The sequence below is a fragment of the Helobdella robusta genome (genome assembly GCF_000326865.2).
Source record: "Helobdella robusta unplaced genomic scaffold HELROscaffold_24, whole genome shotgun sequence".
NCBI classification, from domain to species: domain Eukaryota; kingdom Metazoa; phylum Annelida; class Clitellata; order Rhynchobdellida; family Glossiphoniidae; genus Helobdella; species Helobdella robusta.
Genome location: NW_008704261.1, coordinates 1,719,067 through 1,732,349, shown reverse-complemented (window position 1 = coordinate 1,732,349; position 13,283 = coordinate 1,719,067). Strand labels below are relative to the sequence as shown.

Here is a 13,283-nt window from a genome sequence, read left to right as displayed (position 1 = left end):
ATGCAAGACGTCAAGTTGCAATGGCACGGACAGATCAGTGCAGAGAGTGGCTCACTAAAAGCAAAGGTGAACAAATGAAATCTCTGTATCGTATAACAAAACAAGCAAAGCGTACGAAAAAAGACATAGTTGGTGCCTCATGTATCAAAAACGACAAAAATGAGATGGTTCTTGAACAAGATGAGATCAAGCTACAGTGGAGAGAATACTTCAATCGTCTGTTAAACGAAACAAATCCCATCAATGTTAACTTTGACGCTCCACCCATCGAAGGTCCGATTCCAGACATCACTGTAGAGGAGCTTACAGGAGCCCTGAAAGCTATGAAGGATGGAAAGGCAGCAGGGCCCTCTGGACTCACAAATGACATTATCAATGCATCTGGTACTGCAGGTATCCAAAACGTTACTACAACTTTGCCGTGAAATCAGAAGAAATTCCTCAATGCCGACTGAATGGAACTATAGCATGACAGTCCCGCTATACAAAGGCAAAGGTGATCCATTGAATTGTTCATCATATCGGGGTATACGTCTGTTAGAACACTCCCTGAAAATTGTCGAAAAAATCATTGAGAGAAGATTAACGTCGTGCATCACAATCGGAAATTATCAATTTGGTTTTCTAGCGGAAAAATCAACAATTGATGCAATTCACATCCTTCGGCAACTGCAAGAGAAGTACCTCGCAAAGCATCAACAACTATCACACATTTTTGTAGACCTTGAAAAAGCATTTGATCGAGTTCCCCATGAAGCAATCAGGTGGAGTCTACGTCGACAACTCATTCCAGAATATCTTGTTCGACTTGTGATGGAAATGTATACGAATACTAAGACTCTTGTCAGCACAACGGTTGGAAACACAGATGCATTTGACATCGGCGTTGGAGCTCACCAAGGCTCGATTCTCAGTCCACTGTTATTTATAACTGTGATAGAAGAAATCACAAAACCGATACGCACTGGTGAATTTGGAATCTGATGATATCGTTTTAACAGCCACGTCTGAGCAGAATGCAGCACAGATGTTTGAAGATTGGAACACCAGACTCGCCGATCATGGATTCAAAGTCAACATCAGCAAAACCAAAGCAATGAACACTGGTGAACCCATCCAATCCACAGATACTGGACGATGGCCCTGTTCAGTTTGTAAAGCTGGTGTAGGTAACAATTCAATCAAGTGTCAGCAGTGTAACCAGTGGTGTCACAAACGTTGTTCAAAAATAATTGGTACTTTATCTAAAGTGTACAAATTTGTTTGTCCTGCTTGCATCAATCCAAAACAACAAATTCGAAATAGCTCTGTTTTTGAAGCCATTAAAATAGAGAAAGTCACATCGTTTCAATATCTAGGGGATGTTCTGGATTGTACTGGAACAGCTGAAGCACGCATACGTGCAGGCTGGAATAAATGGCATCTTCTTGCCTCTATATTGATGCGGCGTGACATCCCAATACCACTACGATGAAGACTTTATAAATCTGTGATACGTCCGGTGTTGTTATATGGCGCAGAAACATGGCCAATGACAACCAAACTGGAACAACAACTTCAACGAACCGACATGAAAATGCTCCGATGGATGCAACGAATTAGTCTGAAGGACCACATCAAATCTACCAAAATCCTGCGTCGTGCTGGTTTAGACGATATAAAGGACGAATGCCGGCAACACCGTCTGCGGTGGTTTGGTCATGTCAAACGAAGTGGAAACAGTGCCATAACTTCTCTTGCAGATGTTGAAGTACCTGGTGTAACAGTTGGAGCTATAGATGCAGCGCTAGAGAATTAATGATATAATGCCCATGCGCGAGAGACGAGGTGTGGGTATGTAAGCGAGGTGAAAAAAAAACGAGGACGGACATCTTTGTTAACGTTGGGAGGTAGCGAGTTAATTAACGTATTCTGATTTTGCCTTAAATTAAGTTGGTAATTAGTGGTAGATAAAACAACATTTTGTTAGTCGTTCTTCGTAATATCTGTGGGTGGTTAAAATAGACATTTGAAGAACCAAACATATCGAAACGAGAAGAAACCTCGAGAAATAACCCTGGTGCACCGTGTAGTCCGGAGGCCGTCGCTACAACAGCATTCGCACACCCCAGTCACACAACAACAGGGCAGTGACTACATGAAGAAATATACCCACGTATAAACACATTCCATAAATTCTCCAGAAGAAGGCCATTCACCGAGTTGACGGAGAGGTATATAACGTCGGTGTCCACGAAACTAATTGTGAAGGAAGTTGTACAGAACCCCAGGTGTAACACTTACAGACTTGATATAAACTGTTAACTTTGTTATTCAATTTGTTATCCCAGTTGGACTAATTTGTTGTTTAATAAAAGATGAAAACTTAAAACCTTGAGAGTTTTATTCTGTCTACCTCTAACTCACGCTACATTTTTGGTGGCAGCGGTGGGATACACACTCAAAAAAAAAAAGTGTGTATTGACGTAGACAGCAGGTGAGGAGAGAAAGAAGAAAAACAAAAAAAAAGATTTTACAACTGTAAACAACAACCACAGAAATTCAGGTAGAAAATCTCCGAAACTACATTCTAGAATTCTCAAATAAACGAATTAAACAACAATTCAAGTGATTTGTGATAGATTCGGTGTAATAACAGTAATTTTTGAATAATTATGAATAACAGATAAGTAATAAAGAATTAATGAATTAAAGTATAAATTTCATTAAAATAATTAACCTAATAAAAGAAGCTGGTTTGCCGAGTAGTTGCATCAATATTTTTTAAAAAGTAGCACCGAGAAAACAAAACAATAACAATTTAAAATAGTATTCGACAATCGAAGTTGGCTGTTTCGAAAATAAAAGTTGTCTATTTTGGTTGGTACAAATCATGGTGGACAGGCAGCTTAGATCAAGGACAGGCATGTCGGAACCGGAGGAAGGGGTTAACGTTACGGACCCCGTACAAATGATGCAACTGAGGAAGTTGGAGTTGGAGATGCAGATTCTGAAGGAAGCAGCAGATCAAGATAGGCAAATAAAGAAGGAAGCAGCAGAACGAGAGAAAGAGAAAGTTGAACGACAGCTAGAATTAGAAGAAGAAGACAAGAAGTTACGCAGAGAAGCTGAAGTGGGATGAAGGCTCAAGAGAACAAAATCACATTGAAGAGTTCCATAACTGGTATAATCCGAAGATTTAGCCCAATGATGGGGTTATGCCCAACGGATCCCCGGGAGTTACCAGCGTATTTTCAAAGAATTGAAGGAATGTTTGATAGTTATGAAATCACTGAAGATATACGAGCAGAGCTGTTGGTAGCAAATATGGAGACGAAGATGAAAACAGTTTTGAATGAATTAAAAGGGGAAGACTATCAGAATTATGAAGCCATCAAGCAACGTATCATATATTCATGTCGGTTCAGTCCTATGAAACTTCGCGATGAATTTTATCTAGCTAGGAAGAAAAGTGATGAAACATTCCCAGCATTTGCCGCGAAATTACATAGCCACCTTAGATTCTACTTTCAAAGTCGTGGTATCGAGAATTTGGATCGGGCGATGTCATTGTTGGTTGTAGACCGGATGAAAGAATTGCTCCCTAAAGTTTTGTTAGAACATGTGTTGACCCAGGAGGGTGAGAGTTGGTTACAACATGAACAAATGGCTGATGTTCTAGAGACGTTCGAGGCAAACATGAACATGAGGTCGTCAACGGCAGCTGTTTCTGATTATAGGCTACACCACTTGTCGGAACAAAGGGGAAAACACTCACCTTGGCCCTTGAAAGATGATAAGAGGGGACCAATTTCAAAGGTGGGCTGTTACAAGTGTGGTAATGTGGGTCATCTGGCCAAGTTTTGCACTCGGAGGTCTAGCTTGGGGAAACCGGTAAGGAAAATCATGAAATGTCACGTCTCTTCTGCGTCTCGAGGTCTGAATTCACATGACAATGGAGCTATTCAAGCCGACAAATATTTCACAAGACCATTTGTGGACGTTCAAATACAGTCTGGTCCAGTCTGTAAGGCCTTGGTAGACAGTGGGGCAGAGGTTTGTGGAATATCACAAGATTTATGCCAGAGGTTGAAGCTTCCACGAATGGAAAAGATGAGAATCAGGGGATGGAATGGGCAGCCTACAGAAGTTGATGGGACATGGGTGATGTTGTTGCCAAGTTCAAAGGAAGGGGAAAGCATTGCGCCAGCAATCAGGGTGTGGTGTGCGGTGGTTCCTAATGCTGGTGAACAGTTAATCATCACCCCACAGATAGTGGAGTCATCACCCCACAGATAGTGGAGTTGTTGAATATATCAGAACCATACACAATGCCTGCCATGAGGGCCGGTACATTGGTAGGTGATTTACCGGTGATGTCTGAACATGACGAAAGTCTAAAATACTACGACGTTGAAGATCCCGGGTTGAAATGCCAGGGGCGATGCGGACGGCGAGGTGTAGGTCAGGTCGGTGATATTATAAGAAAGTTAGATGACAACAACAGCAACGTTAATAAATTTGTTTATGACAACAACAATGGTGTTGGTAATTCAGATGTCGGTAATGTTGGTAGATCAGATGTCAGAGGTGCAGGCAAATCATATGGCGGTAATGTTGGTAGATCAGATGTCGGGGGTGTAGGTAAATCAGATGTCGGTAATATTGGTAGATCAGATGTCAGAGGTGCAGGCAAATCATATGGCGGTAATGTTGTAGATCAGATGTCGGGGGTGTAGGTAAATCAGATGTCGGTAATATTGGTAGATCAGATGTCAGAGGTACAGGCAAATCATATGGCGGTAATGTTGGTAGATCAGATGTCGGGGGTGTAGGTAAATCAGATGTCGGTAATGTTGGTAGATTAGAAGTCGGTAGAGCCGGGAAATCAGATGTCGGTGGTACACGTAGATCAGATGTCGGTGGAATATGCAAGTCAGATGTTGCTGAGGTAAATAACTCGACTGCTGCTACAAAGAGATCAGAAAATGACAGGCCTAACGAAGATGATGGTGAGGATGAAGGTGGAGGGGCTGAAGATGACGATATGATTGATGAACTGGCGGTGGAAGAAGACAACCCAATAAAATTTAATAATTGTAAGGTTGGTGTGATGGAAGCTGAGGATGGCCAACCAGAGGAGGAAGGTGAAGATGATCATGATCGTGGAGATGGTGATGACGATGGGAGGGAATTTTCAGATGACAACAAAGTTGGTATTGTGGCAGGTCATAACAAAGTTCTAGATAAAGATGATGAGGGTGAAGCCCAGGTGGATGAGGACGAAGGAAGTTGTGGGTTAGAAAAGGACAGGTTCCTCAAAGAACAACAGGAGTGTCAGACACTAAAAGGATGTTGGGAGTGGGCAAAGATGAAAAGGAAGAATTTTTTTATTGAGGACGGCATTTTATTCCATAAGGAGACAGTGCTGGGTCATAAAATAAAACAACTATGTTTACCCAGGGTCAGGATACAAACTGTGATGGAGATGGGACACGATAGACCCTTTGCAGGACACATGGCGGCAAAGGCAACCCGACAACGCATTGCCCTCAGTTTTTGGTTTCCGGAGATGACTGAAAAGATACGAAAGTACTGTGACTCGTGTCGGATTTGTCAACTGAGGAATCCTGTGAAGATATCTGAGAGGGCTCCTATAACTCCTATACCGAGGAAGGATGAGGTGCCATTTTCACATCTAGTGATGGATTGCATCGGGCCAATGATTACTGTGGAGGTTGGACCCAAGCCGAGGTATAATTACGCCCTCGTGGTAATCGATCTTTTCACCAGATGGCCCATGGCCTATCCAATGGAACGTATCAATGCCAGAACTACCTGTGATGTGCTTCTGCAAATTTTCATGACCTACTCCGTGCCCCGGGTCATTAGTTCTGACCGAGGAGCCAACTTCACAAGTGGTTTAACGCAGGCGCTGCTTCAGAATTTGGGATGCAGCCCACGTTTCAACACTCCGGGTCATCCAGAAGCATCCGGAGTCGTCGAAAGATGTAATCGGACATTAAAGAGCATGATCTTCAAGTTGGCACAAGATCATCCGCAGAGCTGGCATAGGATCCTCCCATTCGTTTTGTGGACGCTCCGAGAGAAGCCATCAGAGACTACACAGGTGAGTCCGTTTACGATGTTGTACGGAACACTGCCGAGGGGACCTTTAACGATTCTGAAGGAATCTTGGGTGGGAGAACGGTGCTTACCATTACATCTTGGGAAACAGCCCGATGAATATCTCCGGACACTGCGACATGATTTGGAAGTTGCACATGGTTATGCGGAGAAACATGCAGACAGGGCGCAACTACGGTATACCCATTACTACAACCTGCGCAGTAAAGTTAAGAAATTCCAGTTGGGAGACTTGGTCATTGTTCTTGTTCCATCAACATGGAGAAATAAATGGTGTAACAGGTGGAAAGGGCCTGGAACTATTGTACAAGTTAAATCTCCGCATTCTTATGTGGTAGAATTAGAGGGTCATAAACATCATGTACACGTTAATCATGTACGTAAGTACAATAATCGGATAGAAGAGGTTACCTTAAATAATTGTGTTATTTTGAGGTATGATGAAGAAGACTTTGGTAACCTACATCCTTATGACCCAGAGGTGACCCATGATATAAAGGTGGTACAAACCGAGATGAAGGAGTTAACACACTTGTCGGACGAACAGAGACTTCAGGTGAGGGAGTTGGTCGCGATGTATGCGGGGGTATTCCAGCCACAGGTGGGTTTATATCCAGCAGTACAACACTGTATTCGGGTGGATAAGGAATTTCGACCTCGACGGTTGCGTGCCTACAGAATACCGGAATTGTTGAAGCAGGAAGTTAAGAATCAGCTGGAGATGATGTTAGAAAAGGGCATCATTACGCCCTCAACCAGCGAGATGGCGAGTCCTATCGTATGCATTTTGAAGAAAAATGGTGCTGTTCGGTTGGCAGTTGATTATAGATATGTGAATAAACATTCTGCGGGCGATGGTTTTCCAGCTCCTGATGTTCAGGATGTGCTACAGAAGGTCAGCCGTGCACAATACATTAATAGTTTTGATGCTAGGAGCGGATACTGGCAGATACCGATGGAAGAACAATCAAGATGGCTCACTGCATTTGTTTGTGATTTTGGTTTATATGAATTCACCAGAATGCCATTTGGTTTGAAATCAGCAAGTATAACTTTCGCCAGAGCAATGAAAAGGTTGACAAGTGAAATACAGGATTTTACTGAAGCATATATAGATGACATTGCTGTGTATTCTCAGACGTGGGAGGAACATATCCTCCATTTGAAAAGGTTCCTTGGTATAGTACAGCGGTCCGGTTTGACATTCGATGTTCAAAAATGTCGATTTGCACAAAACAGGGTGCCTTTTTTGGGACACATGGTCGGATCTGGGAAAATTGATGTTGACCCATTGAAGCTCCAGAAACTACAAGACATCCGGCCCCCAACGACGAAGAAGGAGGTGCGGAAGCTGGTTGGCTTCTTTAACTATTTTCAGCATTTTTTGCCGCAGCTGGCCCAAACTTTGAGGAATGTTACAGAGCTTACAAAGGGATCGAACAGTGGGGCGATACAGTGGACGCAGAAACACCAACAAAGCCTAGATGCGGTAATATGTCAATTAAGAAATATTGGAGGGTTACATTCAATTAATTATTCGCTCCCGTTTGGATTAATCACCGACGCAAGTGACCATACCGTGGCTTGTTGTTTGGTACAATCGGATGAACAGGGAAATGAACGTCCCATTGCGTTTGCTAGTAAAAAGTTAAGCGATACCCAACGACGCTGGGCCATTATAGAGAAAGAGGCGTACGCTATCTTGTGGGCACTTCAGAAGTTTCGAGGTTGGATCTGTATGTCAAAGATCTATGTGTATACGGACCACAATCCTAGTCCCAAAGAGTTCGAAACTCATGAGATGGGGGTTGGCTATGCAGGAGTTCAGATATCGAGCTGGTGGTCGAAATGTGGCTGACTTCCTTACTAGGCCGGTAGAGCGAGCCGCAACAGGTAGCATCTGATGCCCACACAGGAGTGAACATTCTACCCCGTAGAATATTCAACTGTTGGGGGGGAGGTGTGTAACAGTTGGAGCTATAGATGCAGCGCTAGAGAATTAATGATATAATGCCCATGCGCGAGAGACGAGGTGTGGGTATGTAAGCGAGGTGAAAAAAAAAACGAGGACGGACATCTTTGTTAACGTTGGGAGGTAGCGAGTTAATTAACGTATTCTGATTTTGCCTTAAATTAAGTTGGTAATTAGTGGTAGATAAAACAACATTTTGTTAGTCGTTCTTCGTAATATCTGTGGGTGGTTAAAATAGACATTTGAAGAACCAAACATATCGAAACGAGAAGAAACCTCGAGAAATAACCCTGGTGCACCGTGTAGTCCGGAGGCCGTCGCTACAACAGCATTCGCACACCCCAGTCACACAACAACAGGGCAGTGACTACATGAAGAAATATACCCACGTATAAACACATTCCATAAATTCTCCAGAAGAAGGCCATTCACCGAGTTGACGGAGAGGTATATAACGTCGGTGTCCACGAAACTAATTGTGAAGGAAGTTGTACAGAACCCCAGGTGTAACACTTACAGACTTGATATAAACTGTTAACTTTGTTATTCAATTTGTTATCCCAGTTGGACTAATTTGTTGTTTAATAAAAGATGAAAACTTAAAACCTTGAGAGTTTTATTCTGTCTACCTCTAACTCACGCTACACCTGGCACACGTCCCAAAGGCCGTCCAAAGAAGTCCTGGTCGCAAACAATCGAGCAAGACATGAAATCTCTAAATTTAAATGAAATGAATACAACTGATCGTCTAATTTGGCGCAAAAAGTTGATGGCAAAGAAAATAACGTCCTACCTCGGGAAACCGGGTCTCTGGACGCAAAACGATGATTGATTGATATAAATAATCATACGCATATGCATCATTGCCTATTTGTTATGACGATTTTCTAAAAATAATGATATTTTATCGGCAAATTACAGGTATATGTGAATTTTGGTTTTTCGATTCGGTAAATAATTTGGTATCAATGATCGGTATTGGTGCTGGAAACTTTCATTACGCTTTCATTTTCGGTACATCGGTTCAAAAACGACCATGTTTGAAAGAAATGGGTGTATTTGATTTATCACACAAAACATATGATCACACGTAATCTTATATACAACAAAACCGGTGCAAATGTGTTACTTGAATAAATAAATAATTTTTCCTTATTAGTTAATAAACATATCATAAAATGACTTAAATCTTAAAATAAATATTTAACCACATTTTAATGGAATTGTCTTTAAACTTCATAAAACTATTTTTCTCAATATCAACTATTAAAATATATCCATATATATCAAAATGTAGGCAAAACATTTGGCGACGCGATGGTGTAATGGCTAAAAAGCCTGGCGCTGCTGATGATGTTGTAGTAACTGAGTTCGAATGCAAAGAGATTCCCGCCTATCGCAATTACAGTTTGTGATGCATTGATTCATATGTAGTCCCATACATTGTGTTTGTTGCTGATACATCTGAAAAATGCTAAAAAGAGATTATTCTCCAAGAAATGTTTCGGATTGAATTTGAATAAATAAATAAGTCAAGAAAACCAATTTGAGCCATTTAAATTCCTCAAAAAGTTTAAGCAAAAACAAAAATCTATGAATGATCACCATAACAAATTGAATTGTAATGTAATACAAGAGTTTAATCTGACAATCATAACATACTTGAACGGATTTCCTTCTCCAGTTTTCTGAACAGCAGCAATGACGTTTTTGTACAGTCTGAAGGTTAAAGTTATTGTCAAGGTAATGAGAAGAAGGTAAGCAACAACGCTGAGGACAGAAAAGAGAGCAAGTGATAAAAGGAATATGAAAGAACTAAAAAGCACAGCTCCTGATAATTTCCAATCTTTCCAATAAATCAAGTCAACAACTGCAAAAATGAAAATTGTAAAATGCATTAATTAAAAAAAAAGTAATAATCATGGTCACACGGCAAAATAGTAAACATCAGAATGGCCCTAACAAAATTGTGAAACACAAGCGCACCGGCCAAATAACACTTAATTTTCCGAAATATCTCTGAAAACTCACAATAGCACCAATCAAATTATGAATATCAAATCAACTACCCACAAAAAACACATTTATCTATTTATCTTTATTAGTTTTTTTTTATTAATTTTTACCTTCGACTCTTAGTTTATAATTAATTAAAAATTCTTAATTAATTAATTAATTAATTCCTCATTTCTAATTTAAATACAAATAATTTGAATTGATTTGTTTCACGTCTCTCCAACTTAGTTCAGTTTTTTAATCAATTAGTTTTCACTTTCTACAACTTGAATTGAACAAATGAAATAATATTCTAACAGCTACTACATCGACTTTAATTCAAATAAATTAATTTTCCTCTTGTGTCAACTCAATATCATGATAATCTCCTACACCCCTTCACAGTTACTCAGTTTCAACCAGCCCGGCAAGGCATTCATTCCAAGATGCACTCGCAACAATCTAAACGTAACACCTCATGATCGATCTCAAACGTCAAAAATTCACAGCAAATTAATTGGTCTGTTGAACACTCGCTCAGCAGCTCGTAAAGCTGCACTCATCCATAATTCAATGTGGGATCATCGTTTGGATGTGCTGTGTTTAACAGAGACATGGATCACATCTGACGACCCTGATGTGACCAAGTGTAAAGTCGCCCCGCCTGGCTTCTCAGTTATTCATCAGCACAGAGGTACTAGTGGTGATAAGAAAGGGGGTGCCATCGGGGCTACATAGACTGTTCAAAAAATACCTCATATTCAACAACCAGTTTTGAACAGCTTGCTGTCAAACTCAATTACATTCAACATTCAGTTCATATTTTCATCATCTACAGGCCACCAGGCCCTATTACATCTGAATTTCTAAATGAGTTTAATAATTTAAGTGAAGGTATCATATCAATAAATATCAGATTTATAATCTGTGGCGATTTTAATGCTCCTTTTCCTCAGGCACCTGTTAATGCTGAATGGTTGGAGATCATTGACGAGTTTAATCTACTACAACACGTTTGTCTTCTACACATAAAAAGGGCAATATCCTCGACCTGCTGATAACACCTAAGGATCAATCAGTCATCGTTTCAACAGTCAAGTCTACCCAACATTTTTTTTCCGATCACAACCTCATCACCACTTCCGTCTACGCTCCTCGACTCAACATTACAACCGACAAGGTTACGTTTAGAAATATTAAAAAAGTAAATTGGTTAAAATTCAATGATGATTTACTCTCCTCATCAATCCTGGAGTATGATAAACAAACCACTCATCAATATGCATCTCACATCAATTCAATAGTTTCCAAGACACTTGAAAAACATGCTCCATTAAAAACAAGGGTTTGCCTTAAAAACCACATATCAAATGACGCCCGTAATGCTAAAAGATACAGGCGTAAAATGGTGCGTGTATACATGAGCAACAAAACTATAATTAATAAACTTAATTATAACAATGCAAAAAACTTGGCCCGGAAGTTGATCCTTAAATCCAGCGTAGATTTGTTGAGAAATGAGCTCGACAAATCGATCAACTTGCGTGCCACTTAGCGCAACCTCAATAGACTTTTACACAAGAATAGCAACGAACCCTGCCTCAACAATTCTGGAACTTCATCATTGGTCAACGACTTCAATAATTATTTCATCAACAAGATCAACAATATTCATAAAAACATAGCACAACAGTTATTGGTTTCATCAGGTGATGCTGATTTGGATAATGTTACTGCCTCCGTCTGTAACCGCTTCGGGTTTTTTGATGATGTCACACCTGATGAGATCAAAAACATCATCAAATCTTCATGCAAAAAAACATCACCAGTGAACTATTTCTCACATCAATATCAGTAGCACGCAACCCCGCTTTCACTCTGTCCTTCTCCACCTGCTCTCTCCTTCAACTTCGAACTCCAACGCTTGCCTAATCCCGACCCTTTCATCCCTTCTCAACACATGTCTATACCACCGCAATTTCGATCTCCTTATCAATGTCACAATGTCCTCATTCAGTCCCATCATTGACATCAGCTTTGTACTACTCCTCCTATCCTTCACTTTAACCCCACACATCATCCTCACCATAGCTCTTTCAGCACTCTGCAGTACACTTTCCTCCTCTCTCCTCAACACCCAAGTTTCATCACCATATACTATCGCTGCTCGCACACATGCTTTACATACCCTCCCTTTCATCTTCACTGACCATTTCTTTCCACACAATACCCCACCCAGTTCCCTAAATTTCATCCATCACACACATCCGCGTTCAGCTTAACCTTTAAATAATCAAAGTTTTCCACTCTTTCAATACCACCATTCAATCCCGTCCTTGCGTCCGTCTTATTAATTACACCATGAACACATTTCTTACATTTGAACGTACCTTCCACCTTTTTCAATGCCCCCCTCACACCACTAAATCTCTAATGCACTCACTTCTCACACCCAATACACAATACCGAGTTAGCCTTCACTCTCCTGTCACATACCCCACAGGGGTCTATTTTACTTATTACTCGCTCCCCACCTTCCCCACTCACCATTACTTTTGTCTTACCAATATTAACTTTTAACCCTTTCTTTCAATAACACTTTTCCTTATGTCAAATTTTCATGCTATCAGCCATCAAGACTAAATCATCTGCATACAAAATCTCAAATAACAACCCCTCCATTATGTTTCCACATACAACATCCATCACAAATGAAAACAAATACGGTGATAACACTGATTCTTGATGCACTCCTACCTTAACACTAAAAGCGTCCGACATCCCCCTTCCGACCCTCACCTTTGTCTTTGCCCCTTCATACAACTGCATCACAGCTTTAACAAGTCTCTCATTCACTCCTTTCTTCCTCAATGCCCATTCAATGACCTTCCTCGGTACTCGATCAAAAGCCTTTTCTAGATCCACAAAACACATGTACAATTTTCGTTTCTTCTTTCTATATGCCCACACTTTCCTTTTGTCCATCCACATACTTTATCTGCCGTAGCCAACACACAGTCCCTATATCTCTCCCAAACATCTTCATCCTTACCCTCTCCCAACTTTCAGCCACCTTCACTTCAAATGCCTTCCTCACCTCTGCATCCTGTAACTTCCATGTCTTTCTCTTTACCACAAGCTTATCTTTCTTTCTCCTCCCCATATCTTTTGATGCCACATCCATCACAAC

The 13,283-nt window shown here is 40.8% G+C and overlaps 1 protein-coding gene across 1 annotated transcript in view; it reads left to right on the top strand.

Annotated features, from left to right (window-relative positions):
- Positions 1 to 2,872: 2,872 nt before the first annotated feature.
- HELRODRAFT_172725 (hypothetical protein) overlaps positions 2,873 to 13,283 on the top strand; it is a gene marked incomplete at both ends in the record, with an annotated part of 12,650 nt that continues 2,239 nt past the window's right edge. Inside the window, 10 exons of the mRNA XM_009019379.1 lie at positions 2,873 to 3,112; positions 3,220 to 4,225; positions 4,279 to 4,686; positions 4,752 to 5,292; positions 8,337 to 8,487; positions 10,499 to 10,613; positions 10,704 to 10,787; positions 10,910 to 11,106; positions 11,274 to 11,501; positions 11,649 to 11,802. Of these exons, the coding sequence (XP_009017627.1) occupies positions 2,873 to 3,112; positions 3,220 to 4,225; positions 4,279 to 4,686; positions 4,752 to 5,292; positions 8,337 to 8,487; positions 10,499 to 10,613; positions 10,704 to 10,787; positions 10,910 to 11,106; positions 11,274 to 11,501; positions 11,649 to 11,802 (3,124 nt within the window). The remainder of the gene's footprint in view (positions 3,113 to 3,219; positions 4,226 to 4,278; positions 4,687 to 4,751; positions 5,293 to 8,336; positions 8,488 to 10,498; positions 10,614 to 10,703; positions 10,788 to 10,909; positions 11,107 to 11,273; positions 11,502 to 11,648; positions 11,803 to 13,283) is intronic.